The following is a 23939-nucleotide window of genomic DNA, read 5'->3' as shown; positions in this document are numbered from 1 at the left end:
GAACCCCCATGCTAAACCCCCTCCACATGGTAGACCCCCCTCTCCACACATTAGATCTGTGCTGGAACTCTCATGCTACAGCCCCCCCGCGATAGCCACCCCCCGCCAATTCTAAAGAACCCGCCCATGGACCCCCTATGCTAGAAACCGTCCATTCTAAACCCCCTCCACATGCTGATCCGCTGTGTTAGACCCCCCCCCCCCCATGTTACAGCCTCCCCGTGCTAGAGACCCCCCATGTGCTAGACCCCCTCAACATGCTCGACCCCCACCCCCCCTGCCGGACCACCCCCACCACCTGACGGACCACCCCCACCACCCTTCCCCTGTTGCTAGGTGACTCTTGCCCCTCCTCCCCCGGCGGTTGCCAGGGGCACGGTTGCTATGCGGCCGCGGAAGTGGCGTCAGGCTGCGGCGGGCGGGCTGAGCGGCAGGCGGGATGATGTCGGCGGTTTGGGAGCGGAGTCGATGCCCAGGCCCGGCCTTCCCGCTCCAGGCGCTGCTGCCCAAACAGGAGACCGGGGCGCTGGGCTTCCTCAGCCGGAGGCCCGAGAGTGACGGCCGCGGGGTCCTGATCGCGGTGCTGGACTCGGGGGTGGACCCGGGAGCGGCGGGGCTGCAGGTACCGGGGGGGAGGGGCTTCAACACAAACCCCCCCCCCCCCCCACCCCCCACCCCCCCCTACCCCCCACCCCCAAACACAACCCCCCCCCAACCCCCACCCCCCCAAACACAACCCCCCCCCCAACCCCCACCCCCCAAACACAACCCCCCCCTCCAACCCCCCACCACCTCCACCCCCCCTCCAACCCCACCCCCCCCTCCAACCCCCCCCACCCCCAAACCCCCCCCACCCCCAAACACCCCCAAACACCCCCCCACCCCCAAACACAACCCCCCCCAACCCCCACCCCCAAACACAACCCCCCCCCAAACAACCCCCCCCAACCCCCACCCCCCAAACACAACCCCCCCAACCCCCACCCCCCCAAACACAACCCCCCCAAACACAACCCCACCCCCCCCCAACCCCCACCACCTCCACCCCCCCTCCAACCCCCCCAACCCCACCCCCCTCCAACCCCCCCACCCCCAAACCCCCCCACCCCCAAACCCCCCCACCCCCAAACCCCCCCCACCCCCAAACCCCCCCCACCCCCAAACCCCCCCCCACCCCCCAACACCCCCCCACCCCCCAACACCCCCCCACCCCCAAACACAACCCCCCACCCCCAAACACAACCCCCCACCCACAAACACAACCCCCCACCCCAAACACAACCCCCCACCCCAAACACAACCCCCCCATCCCCAAACACAACCCCCCCACCCCCAAACACAACCCCCACCCCCAAACCACAGCACCCCCCCCACCACCTCCCCACCCCTCCACCTCCTCCCCTACCCCCACCTCCTCCCCTCCCAAACCCTCGCCGACCCCCCCCAAACCCTCGCCGACCCCCCCCAAACCCTCGCCGACCCCCCCAAACCCTAGCCGACCCCCCCAAACCCTCGCCGCCCCCCCCAAACCCTCGCCGACCCCCCCCAAACCCTCGCCGACCCCCCCAAACCCTCGCCGACCCCCCCAAACCCTCGCCGACCCCCCCAAACCCTCGCCGACCCCCCCCAAACCCTCGCCGACCCCCCCCAAACCCTCGCCGACCCCCCCAAACCCTCGCCGACCCCCCCAAACCCTCGCCGACCCCCCCAAACCCTCGCCGACCCCCCCCAAACCCTCGCCGACCCCCCCCAAACCCTCGCCGACCCCCCCAAACCCCCGCCGACCCCCCCAAACCCTCGCCGACCCCCCCAAACCCTCGCCGACCCCCCCAAACCCTCGCCGACCCCCCCCAAACCCTCGCCGACCCCCCCCAAACCCTCGCCGCCCCCCCCCAAACCCTCGCCGACCCCCCCAAACCCTCGCCGACCCCCCCAAACCCTCGCCGACCCCCCCAAACCCTCGCCGACCCCCCCAAACCCTCGCCGACCCCCCCAAACCCTCGCCGACCCCCCCAAACCCTCGCCGACCCCCCCAAACCCTCGCCGACCCCCCCAAACCCTCGCCGACCCCCCCAAACCCTCGCCGACCCCCCCAAACCCTCGCCGACCCCCCCCAAACCCTCGCCGACCCCCCCAAACCCTCGCCGACCCCCCCCAAACCCTCGCCGACCCCCCCCAAACCCTCGCCGACCCCCCCCAAACCCTCGCCGACCCCCCCCAAACCCTCGCCGACCCCCCCCAAACCCTCGCCGACCCCCCCCAAACCCTCGCCGACCCCCCCCAAACCCTCGCCGACCCCCCCCAAACCCTCGCCGACCCCCCCAAACCCTCGCCGACCCCCCCAAACCCTCGCCGACCCCCCCCAAACCCTCGCCGACCCCCCCCAAACCCTCGCCGACCCCCCCCAAACCCTCGCCGACCCCCCCCCAAACCCTCGCCGACCCCCCCCCAAACCCTCGCCGACCCCCCCCCAAACCCTCGCCGACCCCCCCCCAAACCCTCGCCGACCCCCCCCCCAACCCTCGCCGACCCCCCCCCCAAACCCTCGCCGACCCCCCCCAACAAAAAATGTCCTAAACCCTGTCAACTCCAATCACCCTTACAATGTCCCTTTAATGATGCTGTTACATCTGCATTGTAAACATTTTTGAGTGTGAAGTTGAACTTCTGGATTTTGTATTTGAGCAAACTTGTAGTCAGCTTTGTATCACCATGTCGTGGATTGTAAGTAAAGAAAGAGTGACTTGCATTTCTACAGTGCCTTTCATGACCATAGGATACCCAAAGACCTTTTACAGCCAATGAAGTCCTTTTGAATTGTCGTTACTATTATAATGTAGGAAATGGAACATGCATGAAGTTTTAATGATACTGCTGGCGCAATAGACACCAGGAATAACTCTTCAAATCGTGTTATTGATTTTTTTTTTTACAACCACCTGAGTGCCTAGACGTGCTTTAACATCTCGTGTGGAAAGCAGTATCTCCGATGGTGCAGCACTCCCCCAGGACTGTCAACCTGGCTGTGTTCAAGTGCCTGAAGTGAGACGTGAAGCTGTGACTTGGGCAAGAGTTCTATATACTGAGACAAGGCTGTCTGCAGGAGGAGTATGCCGTTGGCATTTTAGTCGCACCGCCAAGAAATAGACTCTCAAATTGACAAATTAGTTGCTTAGACTTCACAGGACAGGTTAGCGGAGTTCATGAGCTGCACATGGCACCTGAGTGATGATCAGCACCCCTCCCGCCAGTGTTAACGTCACTTATTCCATAGAATCATGAAGTGACATGGCAAAGAGGGAGACCATTCTACCCACCTCACCTGTGTCAATGCTGATATGTGGTTGGAATTCAAGGCGCAGACTAATTAGTGTCTCTGCGGGTTTACCATGATGGTTGTCCATCTGTTAGGACACTCGACATGCTATTACAAGGATTCTGCAAGGCTCCTGCCAGCTCCCCCCGAAAGTCAGGGAACCAAGAGGTGAAGTAATCAGCGAGGAGCGTAGCTGCTTAGGAATACAAAAAAACACGAACAGACAAAACTCAAGAGTGGTTACGATTGTCCCCATCCCACAAAATATGACAGTGTATGGAAAGGCTCAGTAAACCAAGGTCCACCACACTAAGAAAACAAAAAGGGACGGTCAATAGAGAATTAAAGGTGCAATATTTAAATGCGCGCAGTGTACGGAACAAGGTAGATGAGCTTGTGGCCCAGATTGTGACTGGCAGGTATGATGTGGTAGGCATCACAGAGACATGGTTGCAGGGGGTTCAGGACTGGCATTTAAACATCCAGGGATTCACAACCTATCGAAAAGACAGAGAGGTGGGCAGAGGGGGCGGGGTTGCCTTGTTAATTAGGAATGAAATTAAATCAATAGCACTAAACGACATAGGGTCAGATGATGTGGAGTCTGTGTGGGTAGAGTTGAGGAACCACAAAGGCAAAAAAACCATAATGGGAGTTATGTACAGGCCTCCTAACAGTGGTCAGGACAGGGGGCACAAAATGCACCACGAAATAGAAAGTGCATGTCAGAAAGGCAAGGTCACTGATCATGGGGGACTTCAATATGCAGGTGGACTGGGTAAATAATGCTGCCAGTGGACCCAAGGAAAGGGAATTCATTGAATGTTTGCAGGAGGGCTTTTTGGAACAGCTTGTGATGGAGCCCATGAGGGAACAGGCCATTCTGGACTTCGTGTTATGTAATGAGCCAGACTTGATTAAAGATCTTAAAGTAAGGGAGCACTTAGGAGGCAGTGATCATAATATGGTCGAATTCAATCTCCAATTTGAAAGAAAGAAGGTAGAATCAGATGTAAAGGTGTTAGTCAAATAAAGGTAACTACAGGGGCATGAGGGAGGAACTGACGAAAATCAACTGGGAGCAGAGCCTAGTGGGAAAGACAGTAGAACAGCAATGGCAGGAGTTTCTGGGAGTAATTGAGGACACAGTACAGAGGTTCATCCGAAAGAAAAGAAAGGTTATCAGAGGGGGGATTAGGCAGCCATGGCTGACAAAGGAAGTTAGGGAATGCATCAAAGCAAAAGAGAAAGCCTATAATGTGGCAAAGAGTAGTGGGAAGTCAGAAGATTGGGAAGACTACAAAAACAAACAGAAGATAACAAAGAGAGAAATAAGGAAAGAGAGGATCAAATTTGAAGGTAGGCTAGCCAGTAACATTAGGAATGATAGTAAAAGTTTCTTTAAATACATTAAAAACAAACGGGAGGCGAAAGTTGACATTGGGCCGCTCCAAAATGACGCTGGTAATTTTGTGATGGGAGACAAGGAAATAGCTGAGGAACTGAATAAGTACTTTGCATCAATCTTCACAGTAGAAGACATGAGTAATATCCCAACAATTCCGGAGAGTCAGGGGGCAGAGTTGAATATGGTAGCCATCACAAAGGAGAAAGTGCTAGAGACACCAAGAGGTCTAAAAATTGATAAATCCCCGGGCCCAGATGGGCTACATCCTAGAGTTCTAAAGGAGATAGCTGAAGAAATAGTGGAGGCGTTAGTTATGATCTTTCAAAAGTCACTGGAGTCAGGGAAAGTCCCAGAGGATTGGAAAATCGCTGTTGTAACCCCCCTGTTCAAGAAGGGAACAAGGAAAAAGATGGAAAATTATAGGCCAATTAGCCTAACCTCGGTTGTTGGCAAGATTCTAGAATCCATTGTTAAGGATGAGATTTCTAAATTCTTGGAAGTGCAGGGTCGGATTAGGACAAGTCAGCATGGATTTAGTAAGGGGAGGTCGTGCCTGACAAACCTGTTCGAGTTCTTTGAAGAGATAACAAATAGGTTAGACCAAGGAGAGCCAATGGATGTTATCTATCTTGACTTCCAAAAGGCCTTTGATAAGGTGCCTCACGGGAGACTGCTGAGTAAAATAAGGGCCCATGGTATTCGAGGCAAGGTACTAACATGGATTGACGATTAGCTGTCAGGCAGAAGGCAGAGAGTTGGGATAAAAGGTTCTTTTTCGGAATGGCAACCGGTGACGAGTGGTGTCCCGCAGTGTTCTCTTTATATATTAACGATCTAGATGACGGGACTGGGGGCATTCTGGCTAAGTATGCCGATGATACAAAGATAGGTGGAGGGGCAGGTAGTATGGAGGAGGTGGGGAGGCTGCAGAAAGATTTAGACAGTTTAGGAGAGTGGTCCAAGAAATGGCTGATGAAATTCAACATGGGCAAGTGCGAGGTCTTGCACTTTGGAAAAAAGAATAGAGGCATGGACTATTTTCTAAACGGTGACAAAATTCATAATGCTGAAGTGCAAAGGGACTTGGGAGTCCTAGTCCAGGATTCTCTAAAGGTAAACTTGCAGGTTGAGTCCGTAACTAAGAAAGCAAATGCAATGTTGTCATTCATCTCAAGAGGCTTGGAATATAAAAGCAGGGATGTACTTCTGAAGCTTTATAAAGCATTAGTTAGGCCCCATTTAGAATACTGTGAGCAATTTTGGGCCCCACACCTCAGGAAGGACAGACTGGCACTGGAGCGGGTCCAGCGGAGATTCACACGGATGATCCCAGGAATGGTAGGCCTAACATACGATGAACGTCTGAGGATCCTGGGATTATGTTCATTGGAGTTTAGGAGGTTGAGGGGAGATCTAATAGAAACTTACAAGATAATGAATGGCTTAGATAGGGTGGATGTAGGGAAGTTGTTTCCATTAGCAGTGGAGACTAGGACCTGGGGGCACAGCCTTAGAATAAAAGGGAGTCACTTTAGAACAGAGATGAGGAGAAATTTCTTCAGCCAGTGGTGGGTCTGTGGAATTCATTGCCACAGAGGGCGGTGGAGGCCGGGACGTTGAGTGTCTTTAAGACAGTAGTTGATAAATTCTTGATTTCTCAAGGAATTAAGGGCTATGGAGAGAGAGCGGGTAAATGGAGATGAAATCAGCCATGATTGAATGGTGGAGCGGACTCGATGGGCCGAATGGCCTTACTTCCACTCCTATGTCTTATGGTCTTGTCTGACCATTGCTGTGTTTGGTCTACAAAATGGGTAAGATTTAAAACATTATTTAGTTGCCACTTGGGGCTGGGGAAATGTTGAAAATCCAATGGATCAACTAAATGATGTTGTAAATTTTAGTCCTCTGATTTTATTACGCCATTAAATGAAGATAACATGAAATGAAAGTCGCCACAGTCCCCGATGCCATAGGCTGCCGTCCCCCTTTGAGAGAGAGCTGACTGGTAGTGATTAATCCTGAGGGTCACCACACCTCGAGCAAGGTTGAGAAGGTGGGGCCTTCATGAGTAATCTCAGCCGGTACGAACCCACGCTGTTGGCGTCACTCCGCATCACGAACCAGCCGTCCAGTCAACTGAGCTAACCACACCTCCAAATACATTAAATAATCAGGCATCAAAAAGCATCGTCATGAATGTTAGGGGTGGGGGGAGCTGGGCAATCTGGTGTTTAAAAAGGACTCTGTCGGTAAGATACAGAGGAACCAGTCCTCTGCTGGTGGAGCCACAAACAAGGTGTCATAAAAATCGAAACAGAAAATGCTAGAAATACTCAGCAGGTCTGGAGAGAAAATAGATTTTAAAAATCCACCTGCCTCCTCCTCCCCCACTGGGCCATCTATCACTTCTTCAGTTTTGCTCTCACTGAACATTAATAGATTCTGATATCTCACCTTTATGCACCTACTACCTCCTGCCATTAACGCTTCTTCTGTCTCGTGACCTACACCTCTTTGTTGCAATCTCTCCAAGCTCCACCAGTAGCCCTTCTCTTACTGAGCAGTACTACATTCCGTATGCTTCACCCGATGTCTGTGCCTGTGTATTTGCATCGCGTATCTATCTTATGCCCTATGTATGGAACAATCTGTCTGGACTGTACGCAGAACGATACTTTTCACTGTACCTCAGTACACATGACAAATCCAAAACCAACCACTGACCTTCTCCCTGCTCCAGAAAAGAAGAGTCATGTAGATTCGAAACATGGGAACAGGAGCAGCCCATTCAGCCCCTTGAGCCTGTCCCGCCATTCAATGAGATCATGGCTCCAGATATATCTGCCTTTGGCCTGTATTTCTTAATTTCTTTGCTTCACAAAAATCTATCTCAGATTAAAACATTAACAACTGTTCCAGCTTCAACTGCTGTTTGTGGGAGAGGTTTCCAAACCTCTACCACCCTTTGGGTGAAGAAGTTCTTCCTGACATCTCTACTGAATGGTCTAGCTCTATTCTTTAGGCAATGCCCGCTTGTTTTAGAATCTCCAACCAGTGGAAATAGTTTGTCTTTCCCTATTAATATCTTGAATACTTGAATCAGATCATCCCTTAGCCTTCTAAATTCGAGTGAAAACAGGCCTAATTTGAGTAATCTCTCCTTTAACTCAACCCCTGTAATCCAGGTATAGCTGCAGCATAACCCCTGTGTCTTTATACTCCAGTCCTCTGGATATAAAGGCTGGCATTCCATTAGCCTTGTTGATTATTTTCTGCACATGGTCCTGGCATTTTAAGGATCTATGCACCTGGACCCCAAGTCTCTTTGAACATCCACTGTACCCAACCTCTTTTCATTTAGAAAGTACTCTGCTCTAGCCTTTTTTGGTCCAAAATGGATAACCTCACACTTGCTTTCATTGAATTCCATCTGCCCCAATTTTGCCCATTCGCTTCATCTTGTCAATATCTCCTTGTAATTTTATGCTATTACCTAGGCTATCTACAATGCCATTCAACTTTGTATCATCAGCAATCGTTAACTCTTTTATCTCCCTCCACAGATGCTGTCAGACTTGCTGAGCTTTTCGAGCATTTTCTGTTTTGTTTCAGACTCCAGCCTCTGCAGTATTTTACTTTTATTTTGACACAAAATGAGGGCTTGGCCATTCAAGTATGACATCAGAAAATACTTCTTCACACACAGGCTGGTAGCAATCTGGAACTCTCTGGCTCTCTCTCTCCCCTGCAGGTGCTGGGGAACAATTGGAGCTGTCAAGACTGAGATTGATTGATTCTTGTTGGGTTAGGATATCGAGGATAATGGAGCAAAGGCAGGCAAATGGAGTTACAGTGCTTTAATTGGAATGGCAGTGCAGGAACATTGGGGCTGAATTGTCCTCTTCAGTTCCTGCAGCCCTGTATGTATTTGCTGATACATTGGAGTGAGAATTCTGGTGGAGAGTTCAGGCACGGGTTTGTTGAAGGCTCTTTTAAAAGTTCAGTGTAAACATGCCAGTCTGATTGCTTTGTGATGCTAAGGCACGGTAGCACAGTGGTTACCATAGTTGCTTCACAGCTTCAGGGTCCCAGGTTCGATTCCCGGCTTGGTTCACTGTCTGTGCGGAGTCTGCACATTCTCCCCGTGTGTGCGTGGGTTTCCTCCGGGTGCTCCGGTTTCCTCTCACAGTCCAAAGATGTGCAGGTTAGGTGGATTGGCCATGATAAATTGCCCTTAGTGTCCAAAATGATTGGGTGAGGTGCTCTTTCCAAGGGCCGGTGCAGACTCGATGGGCCAAATGGCCTCTTTCTGCACTGTAAAATCTATGATTCTATAATTCATGCATAGGCTGGACCAGGCATTACTGACCACAGTCAGAGAGATAACAGCAGCTGTGCTTGTGATCTGGAGAGAATGAATCCTTGTACTGACCCAGAGCAGGTAGGGTTGACCAAAAATGATTTGGTCCATTTATTTTTCTTACTTCGCTGTGCCTGATCGGCAATCGCTGACAAGCTGTGAAAGCACGCAAACAGAATCAAACCTCAAAACCTGCGAGGCTAGCTGGCATCTCCCCAACTCCTCTAGGGGTGATTTATCTGTAGCTATGCTCTCCAAACATGACAGTATTGCTTTAAAAACTGCTGGCAAAATTGTCTCTCGTCACACCAGTGTCAATTGAAAGGGGTTTAAAGTGCAGGAGAGCACTGCCAAGGCGGTGCCAACTACTGATTGTGTGTCATGAGCACACTGATAGCTATATGTTCAGGACCTAATAAAACATGATATTTCATTGACACCTTTGGTCTTTTTATGCCTAGCTAAAATAATTAAACAATAAAGAGGAATTGTATCGGTTAGGTTTATATTCCCTTCATTACAGAAGATTAAGGGGTGATCAATTGAGTTGTTGAAGATTATTGTTATGGACGAGGCGTTTTCAGAACCCCAAAATGTATCATGGAGTTCAACCAACCTCTCCCTTTAATGTATTTGTTGCTTTTTCCCTAGGTGTGGGATTACAATTATGGACACCTGGGTTTTTAAACACAAACACTGTTTATTCCATGAACTCAATTTAACATCTTAAATAAACATTGGATCTCTTAACACCCCTTACTTCAAAGATAACTCAGAAAATATTGCAACAGTAAATAATTCCTCAAAATGTTCCTTCAAACTTCCAAGAGACTTAACACCCTTAAACAGAATCACATCAGGTTAAAGGCTTTACCAAAATGAGTTTAAATCACCCAAATGATCCAAAGATAGTCTTTCATGGCAGAGATCCAGCTCACTGCAAAACATAGACAGTCCCCAAGCTCTTTTCAAACTGCAAAACTAAACTGCAAAATGGCTGATCTGACCTCAGCTCCACCCACTCTCTGACATCACTGTTTTCTTAAAGGTACATTGCTTAAACATCCATGTCTTAAAGGTACTCTCACATGACATTATTAAATGAGTTGATAGGGTAGATGGAGAGAAACCTTCCTCTGGTGGGAGTGCCCAAAACAAAAGGCCATAACCATAAAATTACAACTATGCAATTCAGTGACGATATTAGGAAACTTGGGAATGTTCTGAGGTCATGAAAGATGCTAAATAAATGCAAATCTTTCTTTGTTCTGTTCTTCAGTAGTTTATCTCCTTTGTCAGCTCTAAGAAACATCCTGCAGGTATGGAGGCTGCTACTTGTAATTATCGCATCCCTTCAGTTGATAAACCATTTGAGACCAGATGACGTAGGTGCAGAAGTAGGCCACTTGGCCCATCAGGTCTTGCTCCGCCATTTAGTGAGACCATGGCTGACGTATTACGATAATTCTCAACTCCACTTTTCCACCTTATCCCCATAATCCTTGATTTCCCTCACTGATTAAAAATATTCCTATCTCAGCCTTAACATACTTAGCTTAATAATAATAATAATAATAATAATAAGCCACCCCGCCTCGACTACCATCTGGGGTAAAGAATTCCATAGACTATACCCCCTGAGAGAAGAAAGTCCTCATCTCTGTCTTGAATGGGTAACCCTTTACTCTGAGATTATGCTCTCTGGTCCAAGACACTCTCACAAGGGGAAACAACCTCTCAGCACTTACCTTGTCAAGCACACTGAGAATACTTTTTCTCAATAAGGTCACCTCTAATTCTTTTAAACTCCAATGAGCACAGGCCCAACCTACGCAACCTTTTATCATAAGAAAATCCCGTCATATCTAGGATCAACCTAATGAGCGTTCTCTGGTCAATGGTAAGACCCCAGCATGTTTTGGTGGGGAATTCATAGACTTGTATAGAGTTTTACAGCACAGGAAGCGTCTTCGGCCCATCCTGTCTGCGCCGGCCATTAAGCACCTATCTATTCTAATCTAATTTTCCAACATTTGGTCCGTAGCCTTGTATGCTATGGCATTTTAAACGCTCATCTAAATATTTCTCAAAGGTAAGGGTTCCTGCTTCCACCACCCATTCAAGAGTGATTTCCAGATTCCCACCACCCTCTGGGTGAAACGTATTTCCTCAAATCCCCTCTAAATTTCTTGCCTCTTACCATAAATCAATACCCTGGCTATTGACCCCTCTACTAAGGGGAAATATTTCTTCTACCCTGTCTATGTCCCTCATACATTTGCACACTTCATTCAGGTTCCCCCTTCATCCTTCTATGCTCTGAGGAGAACAGCCCCAGCCTAAGCAACCTCTTTTATAGCTGAAATGCTTCATCCCAGGCAACATCCTGGTGAATCCCCTCTGCCCCCTTTCTAGTACAATCACATCCTTCCCATAGTGAGGCGACCAGAACTGCACTCAGTACTCTAGCTATGGCCTAACAAATGTTTTATGCAGCTCCATCATAACCTCCCTGCTCTTATATTTTATGCCTCGGCTAATAAAACAAATATCCCATATGTCTCCTTAGCCACCTTATTGACCTGTCCTGCTGCCTTTAGGGATATCTGGAACATGCACCCCAATGACCCTCTGGCTCTCTGTATGTCCTGACATCCTACTGTTCATTGCATAGTCCCTTGACTTGTTAGTCTTTTCAAAATGCATCACCTCACATTTTGATGGATTCGCCGTCCATCGCCTTAACTGTTCAGTCAGCTCATCAATGATGGAATTACGTTTCATGTCAAGGGGAAGTGGTTGGATTCTCGCTTGTTGAGGTCGTCATTACTTCGCACTTACAGAAGCAGTCCAGCTCCTCAAACCTGCTCCGCCATTTAATAAGATCATGGCTGTCTTTCATCGTTTCCACTTTCCTGCTCGCTCCACATAACCCTTCATCCCACTGACTATCTCCTCAAAAGTTGTTTGGTGTTCCTGCATCCACTGCGTTCTGGGGCAGAGAATTCCACAGATTCCCGACACTTTGAATGAAGTACTACTTGTGTGGCATGAATGTCACTTGACCTGTTGTCCAGGTCCTGCACGCATGGACAGCTTCAGTGCCTGAGGAATTATGAATGGTGCTAGACATTGTGCAATCTTCAGTGTACATCCCCACTTTTAAGGGACTCGTATAGCAATGTCCTGGGGCTGAGGTTGACCTCTAACAATCATAACCACCTTCCTTTGTGCTAGGTATGACTAATCAGAGGAGAGTCACGACCCCCCGATTCTCATTGACTTAGTTCTTCCACTGGACAGTCACTCTGATCTGCAGCTTGTATAGTTTCACTTTCAGTTCATGATATTTGGCCTCTTCACATAGCCTTTTTTGGTTGGAGGCAAACATTGAACTGTGCTTCCGTCTCCATTGAGGTGAATAAATGTTTTGGAGTGTTCTGAGTTAATGGTTTATTTTCTCAAAAGGAAGAAGACTGCATTTATGAAAACTTAGCAGCAATGTCTCTACTTCATTCGTTAGTACATCTGTCTCCAAGTCAGAAAGTGATGTGTTGAAGCCACACGATAAGACTGGAATACATGATCCATATCAATACTTCAATGTTAGAGATGCTGTCCTTCACATGCGATGTTAAACACCATTGATTTTTCCAGAAACAACTTCTTTTGGAGTCTTTCCGAGAGGTTGTGCAGTGTAAATGTTTGTTTGTTTTCTTCCCTTGGGAAAAAATGAGTTGGGCCGAGTCCAGGATGATTAATTTTATGTGGCCTGCAAGAAGATGTTCTTTTTAATATATAATCACTTACAATAATAATTTGTAAGTTGTCATCTCCAAAATTGTCAATTGTCCCCACTCATGAGTGTCTGTTTTATAAAAATAAATAAATCTCCATTTGGGATCTGTACTAGACTTATACCCAGCGCACTTGACTTCAATTTACTTATGGTTTATTAAGAAGCTCTGTTACAATATAAAGTAGTTGACCATTGAGTATTCAGGGATGAGGATAATATATAATCCAAGAGTAAGGCAACACTTCCACAACAAAATTATAGAATGACTCTCTGAATAAAGTTTTTAAGATTCTGTTATTTTCAAGTCTCAAAGATTACAGCTTTACATTGAATTTTTTTTTTTAGTTGTAATGTTCTTAACAGTAGAAATCTTGCGGAAACTCTTCAACATACACTCTTCAACATATATAGGGTAAGCACAGTAAGAATTCTTACAACGCCAGATTAAAGTCCAACAGGTTTGTTTCACCTGTTCACCTAAGGAAGGAGTAGCGCTCCGAAAGCTAGTGATTCGAAACAAAGCTGTTGGAATTTAACCTGGTGTTGCAAGACTTCTTACTGTGCTCACCCCAGTCCAACGCCGGCATCTCCACATCATACATAGGGTAGACAGAGGTTTGACGCACACTGTTGCAAATAGCAATTGATACCAGATGAATTTTTGGTTTTAAATCTGGGACTGATAGATTTATGTTGCTCAGTGTTATTAAGGGTTTTGAGGAAAAGGCTGGTTTATGGCGTTGGGCCCGAGATCAACTTTTATCTCACTGAATGATAAAGCAGATTTGAGGGTCTAATTGGCCTGTGACTATATTTCTGTTTTCTGTAACACCGTTTTGTTGAAAAACAGCATAACCTCTGACTAATTGTAAACAGAAGACCAGCTATCATTGCGACAATGTCTAATTCTTACAATTCAAAGATATGCTTAAAAAAGGCAAATCATGTAACGTAAGCAAGGGAGGGGTACTGTTACATATGATCAGAGCATTTGAATAAGACACGTATGTTTCAGATTAGTGGGAGGTATATTTTGTGTCGTGAAGGATATTCATTTTTCAGTGTTCACAACATTTTGGTTTGAGTATGTACAACTATTAGAAATGAGCATATGAACATCTGGTCTCCCAGCTGTTGAAAACATGGAACGCAAATGAACTGTCTGATTTGCTGACTACTTCTTACGTATTCTTCAGCTAACAACAGATGGAAAACCAAAGATTGTTGACCTCATTGATGTCTCAGGAAGCGGAGATGTGGACACTTCCACCGTGCTGGAAGTTAAGGATGGCATTCTAGTTGGCCTCTCAGGAAGAACTCTGAAGGTACCACTAGGTCACTTCTGCACTGTTAACTTAGGCACAACATTGTTCAACACTTCCTCTTGTTTCAGCAATGAGAATGCACACACTAATAAAACAGTAGTACCATGCTGGAAGTATTTTATAGAGTTGGGTTTAGGATTACAAGGAGTGTGCGGCAGACACTTGACTTCTTTGGCTTAACTGGTCTATGCTGCTGTTTATGCTCCACTCAAATCTCCCACCTTTCTTCATCTAATCTGTCAACATGTTTATCTAACTTCCCACAATGTATCTATGCTATGTGACTCAACCGCTCCATGTCTCAGCACTTCGGTTCTAACCACTCTCTGGGTAAAGAGGTTTCTCCTGAATTCCTATACTGGATTGATTAATTGTTAGGTCTGTTGTGTGAGAATCCCAACAATTTGTAAGACTAAACCACAGGAATGACAACACTGACTAATAGGTATCTTTTATGCTAAAACCAGTTTTAATTTAAGCACAAAAATCAATCACATTAGCAAAACAGTAATAGCCTTCCAATTAACAGTTAAAACAGTTTTTTAGTAAAAGGAAAAAAAACTCCCTAGCTACAGCTGCCACTATATATTCCAATTAAGCAATCCAATACAATTCAAATAGCCACATATAAAGAAACTTAACAATCAGGGTTACTTGCTTATTTGTGCAGACCTTTGAAGAGAGAGAGAGACCCTTTCAGGAACAACCTGAAAATCGTTTTGTCTTAATAATAATAATCTTTTATTGTCACAAGTAGGTTTACATTAACACTGCAATGGAGTTACTGTGAAAAGTCCCTAGTTGCCACGTTCTGGCACCTGTTCGGATACACGGAGAATTCAGAATGTCCAATTCACCTAATAGCACGTCTTTCGGGACTTGTGGGAGGAAATCGGAGGACCCGGAGGAAACCCACACAGACATGGGAAGAACGTGCAGACTCTGCACAGACAGTGACCCAAGCCGGGAATCGAACCAGGGTCCCTGGCGCTGTGAAGCAACAGTGCTAATCACTGTGCTACTGACTAAAACCCTACGGCAAACTGCTGTTCATTTAAAACCTTATAGCAGACTGCAAAACTACAGACAGACAAAGCTCTTCCCATTAAGAACATCTGTATCCAAAATCATAAAGCATTCTTCTGACTCCTCCCACTCAGATATCCCATGACCTGCTTAGCTAGGTCTAAACACAATCCCTCATATCTACACCCCAGGGACCCTCCAAAAACATAAACAAAAATCCATTAACTATCTGTCTGTAAACAAATAAATGGGTAAAATCAATGATTTCCACACCTTTATGACTCCTTAATCTCATCTCTAGTAAGAGATACTGCCTGTATCTATTTGAAGCCAGGGTTTTTAATAACATTACAATGAAACATGTAACAATTTCTTACATACATCACATAGTGACTATCTTGTATTTATGGCCTTTTGTTTTGGTCTCCCCCGACAAATGGGAACATCGTCCCTGTATCTGCCCGATCAAAGCTTATCATAATTTTAATCCCCTCTGTCAGATTACTCCACAGCCTTCTGTCTTCTATTTGGTTCTTACAAGTACATATATGTTAAAATATGTTATGGTGCATGGGTTAAAATTATTAATCATAAGAGCTGATGACTAAACTGGTACAATGGGAGGATATGTTTACATATAGTTGTAACTTGTGTATGAGGTTTCTTAAAGCAGTTGTCACTCAACCCCTTGACTCAGAATCAAATGGGACCCACCACCGATGAGTGTGGGTATAAGATTGCTAATGTTTCTGATGTGTTGTCAGTTTAACTAATGTTGCAAGCTAATCAGCTGCCTTTGATCCTAGTGGTCTTAGCAGCATTCTGTAGGAATGTGGAGTAGGATTGAGGTGTGTGTCATAAACTATGCATATGATATATTCAATTTGACTGTAATGATCCACACAATCTGGTTCACACTAGAAAAGACCCAGCTACAGTTCAAACATCACCATTACTACCATGCAGTGACGGGTATTCCATCCTTACTGTTTAGAGATAGTTTTCACAAATATAATTTTTTGATGACAGCATTTGATGTCTTGCAGTTTGAGATTTAAAAGCCCAGTTGCCAAAGTTGTCTTGGGAATGCTTGCCAATAATGAAACAAATACTTTAAAAAAAAAAATGCTTCATTAATGCTGCATATGGATTTTGCTAATTTCATACTTTGCAAGCCAGGTAGATTTGGTGCAGAACTGAGACATCTGCTGACCCTGCCCCAGTAACAGGAAAAAGACCATCATTAGTTATTCAGCGTTGGAAGGACTGGATAAAATGCACTGTCTTAAGCAGATTAGGTGGTTGCTTCCCAACCTGTGTGAGGCGTAACTGGGAAGGTTATCAATGGAGGGAGTATGTGGGCTAGACAGTGGGCTAAACAGCTGGCTTGTAATGCAGAATAATGCCAGCAGCGCGGGGTCAATTCCCGTACTGGCATCCCCAAACAGGCGCCGGATTGTGGCGACTAGCAGCTTTTCACAGTAACTTCATTGAAGCCTACTTGTGACGAGAAGCGATTATTATTATTATTATTATTATTATTATTATTATTATTATTATTATTATTATTATTATTATCCTATCCTTGACTTCAATAAAACAAATTATGGAGATATTGTGCCATTTATTCAGTGTACAACCTATCGAGGACCCAAACTCCGAGATTGCTGTGTGTGATATACCCTCTGCATTGTGTACTGTTTGTGTTTTAATTTAGGTGCCACCAGATTGGATTAACCCTTCTTCGAAGTACCACATTGGTATAAAAAATGCCTTTGAACTGTACCCCACAGCCCTCAAGGAGAGAATTCAGGTGAGGTCCTGATTTGATTTGATTTGATTTATTGTCACATGTACCGAAGTACAGTGAAAAGTATTTTTCTGTGGTCAAGGGAACGTACACAGTACGTACATAGTAGACAAAAAGAATAATCAACAGAGTACATTGACAAATGGTACATCGACAAACGGTGATTACAGTGCGGAACAAGGGGCCAAACAAAGCAAATTCACGAGCAAGAGCACTATAGGGTATCGTGATCAGAGGAGAAGATTGAGGTATGTGCACGAATGCGTATGTGTGGTGTGTGAGTGCACGTTTGAGCATGTGTGTGCGCGCGCGCGCGTGTCAAACTGCTGCTCTATGCTGATGCACATTAGATTACTTCATTAAGACAGCTATTTTACACTTTCTTTCTGCATTTAATCAATGCAGTATTTAATATAAGCATTATTTTTCAATGCTGACAATTTATAAAGAAATAATTTTGATGGAACATTATTTGAGATAGACTCTTTACTGTCAATGAGCCAACATTCCATTTTAGATCTAAAGGATTGTAACTGTTTGCGGCACAGAAAGAGTAGATTCACCTAATGTTCTGGTCCTCATTCTTTGTTTTCTTCATGACCTATTTTTTTTCTCTGTCCTAATTTTGTGTGTTTGCGTGCTTTTACAAACAGCAAGAAAGACGGGAGAAACAGTGGGACCCTTCCCACCGTGCTGCTGTGGCAGAAGCTCATCGAAGACTGAATGACTTCAACAAAAAGAGCACAAACCTAGCTCAGGTACCGAGTACTAATTTGATCATAAAAAATAGGAGCAGGAGTAGGCCATTTGGCCCATCAAGCCTGTGGAAGGAAAGGAAGTGAAACCATATTGGTGTCAGCTCAATTGGGGCTGGTCAGTTCTGAGTTTGTGTGAAAATGAGTGAGGGATGATCCAGCTCCTCACCAATTAGCAGACCACCACAAAGCGGGTGACCCTCTGGGACGTGTACTGCAGGGTACCACCAGACCGGTCCAGGCATCAGAATTGCATCTTGAGCAGTCCGATGCACCGCTCAATAACAGCCCGGGTGGCAACATAGGCCTCGTTATATCAGGTCTCTGCATCAGTCTCTGGCCTCCACACTGGTGCCCTCAAGTTAGGACCTCAGCAGGTACGCCTTATCCTTGAAGAGCCGCACAAGTTCTCACTCGAGCCCTAGAATGATCTGGTTGCATAGAAGTTCAGGGCTGCGTTGACCTGTATGATAAACGGGAGCAGGTGTCGTCGTCCTCCATGAGGTGCTACGGCTGTGAAAACGTGGCACAGGTGCCATATTGTCTCTTTTTTGAGACGCAGTCTCCTGTGGCACATGCTGTCTGTCATCGCTTCGAAAGAGCAATGACGCCTGTACACTTTGGGTAGTCGCTGGCGTCCCTCTCTGGTTCCTGCTCAGACTGATGGACGGCCGGGTCTTCAGAGTGTGAGGCACCCCCCTGCACCTTGAGCCTGCGTCAATGCTGCTGCCGCATTCTCCGGCGTCTGGCCATGTTTTGTATATCTGTAAGGAATTGGTGGAGAAGAAACCGACAATCAATTAGGGCTTCCACCCCGGAACGCTCAAATCCCCCAAGCCTCCCCCATCCTTCCGCATCCCACCTTCTTTGAGTGCCATCCACCGAACAAGTTGTAATTGAAAACCTGGCTCTACACACTCTCCCTGGGGCACAGCAGGAGCCCCTAGACCCCAGCTCCCTGCCGGGAACATTAGGGAGACGGTGCTCAGGTGCCCTTCCCTGATCCACACACTCAGCCTTTGGTTGCGAGGATAGCCCCAGTGCTGGAGCCCAGCTCTGGAGTGTTTGATTGATGGCTGTTGCCTCTATGGTGCTGACGCTTCTAAAGTTCAGGCAAACTGTTCAGGCTTCAAAATTTGATTGAAATGTGAATGCAATAATCATCGTCTGATACATGGCATGTGTACCCACGAGAATCCACTTGAGCTGGAGCTGTGAAGTGCTCTCAAAAATAACAAGGCCAATTCCTCGTTAGCAATAGCCTTCAGTCATGAAGCTGGAGGCTGCTCACCGTCAAAGGGAGTTAAAGTGACATCATAAAATTAAGAGCAGGGCTCTGTCCTGGAAGTCTTTTTGTAGGGCAGACAGGCAGCGGTTGTAGTTGCCCCTGTTATAGGTATCCACAATATTTAAACATGGCTCAACGGCCTCACAAATGGAAAGCCCCTCACCCTCCTGGCCCAGGGGTGAAGCTAACCTGGAATGCTTCAGCAACACCCCCCCCCCCCCCCCCGGACCAAGCCCAACACCCCTGAGGAGGTCCTCCATCCCGAGAGCACTGGGGTAGCAGCTGCATGCCAGAAAATGGACATGACTGCTCACCACCTCAGTTTCCCTCAGCAGCCAATGCGCCAGCTTCATGTTTTTAAAAAGGAGTACTAAACAACGCCCGCCTGATTTCTCACTGGGGAGCCGGTTAATTCCCGGGAGACCGTTGCATTCGACTTCAATCTCTTGAATGAGTTAGAAATGAATGTAATTTAGAGTTAATGATATGCTCGCCATATTTAGGCGTGATCTGGAACACTCCATCCAGCAGGCCAGTTGGCCTTTCCTGCTATTTAACTGGTGCGCACAGATTCACGCCGGGCACAATGCGGTGGTTAAATCGTGCCCCTTATACTTGAAGTTTCCTCATTTGCAAGAGCAATCTAACAGGGCTATCACCCGGAGAAATTAGCAGCATTTAAACTGTTGGTCTCTTTTGCATGACTAGCTTTGAGGGTCACGGGCACGCTCAGACACCTATTCTCATGCATGTGGAGGGTGTTAACAGGATCCAATCCAGCTGGTGAAGTAAAAACCAAGACAGCTTCTCCTGACTGAAATAATGTATTGACGCCCCGATTTATATGATTTTTTTCAACAATATATGCTCTTTTTGAGACAAATAAAAATAAACTCATTAACAAATAAACTCATTAACTAAAGGAATTTATATGTGTGCAAAGAACTTAATTAAACAATGCCTTTCATCAGTGCAGCTTAACAATATAGTTAATATGTAGAATTTACAGTGCAGAAGGAGGCCATTCGGCCCATCGAGTCTGCACCGGCTCTTGGAAAGAGCACCCTACTTAAGCCCACACCTCCACCCTATCCCATAACCCAGCGACCCCACCTAACCTCGGGGCAATTTAGCGTGGCCAATCCACCTAACCTGCACATCTTTGGACCATGTGAGGAAACTGGAGCACCCGGAGGGGACCCACGCAGACACCGCACAGACAGTGACCCAAGGCAGGAATCAAACCTGGGACCCTGGAGCTGTGAGGCATCGGTGCTAGCTACTGTGCTGCCCGGTTAACATTATATTAATAACGAGGCCCTCTGAACTTTGGGGGAAACTATGGCCGGCTTAAAATTTGGCTTACTTTCCTTGTGCATAACCACACACATTTTGTTCTTGGTGCCCAGCAATGTTTGGACTTGAGGCAACAGCAAGATTGTCAAAGCCTTGTTTGTGCTGTTGGTCTTGTACAGGCTTTTACACAAGTTGCTCGGGGAACTTTTTGTTGGATGTACACTTATTTCTAAGAGTCCTGCATTATTGCGTCACCATCATTTTAATGTTTGACCCAAACCAAAATTGACATGGGCCCAGGACCAATTTACAGGTGTACCGGCAGAATTAAATTATACTTCATAAATCAGTTCATCATTAAGGAGGGCTTGGTTTGACACTTCAATGATGAGAATAATTGCCAATTTGGACATTGAGACGAGGGGCTTTCAGAATTTCAGACTTGTTTGAGGGCGAACTCGAGCAGTCCCAGAATCCTTGGCTTATATTGTGCATTTTGTTTTTGTTGCTGGACTGACCTAGGTTTTGCATTTGTAGGTAAAGAATTTTTGTCATGGGGAATGTCTGCCTAGATGATGCACTCAGGTTTGATCCAGGAACATTCTCACTCAGAAATAGCTGACTTTTTCCTGATGCCCAGTGTGAATTCTATGTATCCAAACCGCTCAACTCCCTTTGTTATAAATGACCCGTCACTCGTAAATCATTCTTTATTACCCTATTTCAGTTGGCCTTCGCCATGCTTTTTCCAACATTAAATGGCTTTTGCTAATGGTCTGCTTACGAGCTATGTATTTCCTCACTCTGTGAATACTGTACGAAGTCTTACAACACCAGGTTAAAGTCCAACAGGTTTGTTTCGATGTCACTAGCTTTCGGAGCGCTGCTCCTTCCTCAGGTGAATGAAGAGGAACATACCTCTTCATTCACCTGAGGAAGGAGCAGCGCTCCGAAAGCTAGTGACATCGAAACAAACCTGTTGGACTTGAACCTGGTGTTGTAAGACTTCGTACTGTGCTCACCCCAGTCCAACGCCGGCATCTCCACATCTGTGAATACTGTTCGGCCTCTAACAGAATGAGGCAAAATCTGTAAGTCGACATTGTTCCTGGGACCTGGTCTTTTGTGGATCACTTGGTGACAGTCGGAGGCAATTTTTACTCTGAATTCCCAGCACCTGCACAGTGATATTGGGCGCTTCGGGCTAACTACAAGGAAACCATGATGCAAATAGAAGAACCAAGAAAGCCAGTGCTTGTTGCATTTTGTCACAGTGGATAGAAACATACAAAACAGACGCAGGAGGAGGCCATTCGGCCCTTTGAGCATGCTCCGCCATTCATTATGATCATAGTTGATCAACCAACTCAATAGCCTAATCCCGCTTTCGCCCTCATATCCTTTGATCCCCGTCATCCCAAGTGCTAAATCTAACTTCTTGAAAACGTACAATGTTTTGGCTTCAACCAATTCCTGTGGTAATGAATTCCACAGGCTCATCACTCTCTGGGTGAAGAAATTTCTCCTCATCTCTGTCCGAAATGATCTACCCTGTATCCTCAGACTGTGACCCCTGGTTCTGGACACGCGCATCATCGGGCACATCCTTCCTGCATCTACCTCGTCTAGTCCTGTTGGAATTTTATAGGTTTCTATGAGATTCCCCTTCATTCCTCTGAACTCCAGCAAATACAATCCTAACCGACTTAATCTCTCCTCATACATCAGTCCCGCCATCCCAGGAGTCAGTCCCTCCATAGCAAGAACATTCCTCCTCAGATAAGGACACCAAAATTGCGCACAATATTCGAGGTGTGGCCTCACCAAGGCCCCGTATAATTGCAGCAAGACATCCCTGCTCCTGTACTCGGATCCTCTCGCAATGAAAGCCAGTATACTATTTACCTTCTTTACCACCTGCTGCCCCTGCATGCTTGCCTTCAGTGACTGGTGTACGAGGGCACCCAGGACTTGCTGCACATTCCTCTCCCCTAATTTATGGCTATTCAGTTAATAGTCTGCCTTCTTGTTTTTGCCACCAAAGTGGATAACTTTGCAATTATTCAAATTATACAGCATCTGCCATTCATTTGCCCACTCACTCAACTTGTCCAAATCACACTGAAGGACCTCTGCATCCTCCTCACAGCTCACCCTCCCACCCAAGTTTGTGTCATCTGCAAATTTGGAGATATTACATTTTGTTCCCTCATCTAAATCATTAATATATATTGTGAATAGCTGGGGTCCGAGCACCGATCTCTGCGGCACCCCACTAGTCACTGCCTGCCAATTTGAAAAAAAGTCTTAATTCCTATTCTGTTTCCTGTCTGCCAACTAGTTTTCAATCGATTTCAATACAATTGTATGCTAATCTCTTATGCCAAACTTTGCCAAAGGCCTTCTGAAAGTCCGAATAAATCACATCCACTGGCTTCCCCCACATCAACTCTACCAGTTACATCCTCGAAGAATTCCAGTAGATTTGTCAAGCTTGATTACCCCTTCATAAATCCATGCTGGCTCTGTCCGATCCTGCCACTGTTTTCTAAGTGCTCTGCCATAAAATCTCTGATAATGGATTGTAGAATTTTTCCCACTCGTGACGTCAGGCTTATGGGTCTATAATTCTCTGTTTTCTCCCTACCTCACTTTTTAAATGGTGGAATTACATTAGCTACCTCCAATCTGTAGGAACTGTTCCATAGTTTATAGAAGTCTGGAAGATGACCACAAATGCAGCCACTTTTTCTAGAGTCACATTCTTAAGTATTCTGGGATGTAGATTATCAGGCCCTGGGGATTAATCAGTCTTCAATCCTATCAATTTCCCCAACACGAGGCAGCACGGTAGCATAGTGGTTAGCACAGTTCCTTCACAGCTCCAGCGTCCCAGGTTCGATTCCCGGCTTGGGTCACTGTCTGTGTGGGGTCTGCACGTTCTCCCCGTGTATGCGTGGGATTCCTCCGGATGCTCCGGTTTCCTCCCACAGTCCAAAGACGTGCGGGTTAGGTGGATTGGCCATGCTAAATTGTCCTTAGTGTCCAAAAAGGTTAAGTGGGGTTACTGGGTTACAGGGATGGTGTGGAGGCGTGGGCTTAATTGGAGTCTCTTTCCAGGGTCCGGTGCAGACTCGATGGGCCGAATGGCCTCCTTCTGCACTGTAAATTCTATGATTCTATGAACACCATTTCTCTACCAATATTGATCTCCTTCAGTTCCTCCCTCTCACTAAACCCTGCGTTCTCCAACATTTCTGGTATCTGATTTAAATCCTCATTTGTTTTTTTTTGTAAATTTAGATTACCCAATTCATTTTTGCCAATTAAGAGGCAATTTAGTGTGGCCAATCCACCTAACCTGCGCATCTTTCGGTTGTGGGACGAAACCCACGTAGACACGGGGAGTGTCCTCATTTGTGATGACAGAACCAAAATATGCACTTAATTGCTCAGCCATTTCTTTGTTCCCCATTATAACTTCCCCTCTTTCTGACTGTAAGGGACCTACATTTGTCTTTACCAATCTTATTCCCTTCACGTACCTATAGAA

At 46.5% G+C, this 23939-nt stretch overlaps 1 protein-coding gene across 2 annotated transcripts in view; it reads left to right on the top strand.

Annotated features, from left to right (window-relative positions):
• The first annotated feature begins 400 nt into the window (after window positions 1-400).
• LOC140421315 (tripeptidyl-peptidase 2-like) overlaps window positions 401-23939 on the top strand; it is a 194416-nt gene continuing 170877 nt past the window's right edge. The window contains exons 1-4 of one of the 2 annotated variants that reach the window (XM_072505959.1): window positions 401-622; window positions 14083-14211; window positions 16955-17050; window positions 17701-17805. In XM_072505959.1, the coding sequence (XP_072362060.1) occupies window positions 440-622; window positions 14083-14211; window positions 16955-17050; window positions 17701-17805 (513 nt within the window). In that variant the 5' untranslated portion in view covers window positions 401-439. The remainder of the gene's footprint in view (window positions 623-14082; window positions 14212-16954; window positions 17051-17700; window positions 17806-23939) is intronic. The other variant, XM_072505960.1, reaches the window with a different exon arrangement.

This window comes from Scyliorhinus torazame, chromosome 5 (assembly GCF_047496885.1).
Source record: "Scyliorhinus torazame isolate Kashiwa2021f chromosome 5, sScyTor2.1, whole genome shotgun sequence".
Taxonomy (NCBI): Eukaryota; Metazoa; Chordata; class Chondrichthyes; order Carcharhiniformes; family Scyliorhinidae; genus Scyliorhinus; species Scyliorhinus torazame.
Note: the sequence above shows the minus strand (reverse complement) of the source record. Positions and strands in the feature narration are given on the sequence as shown.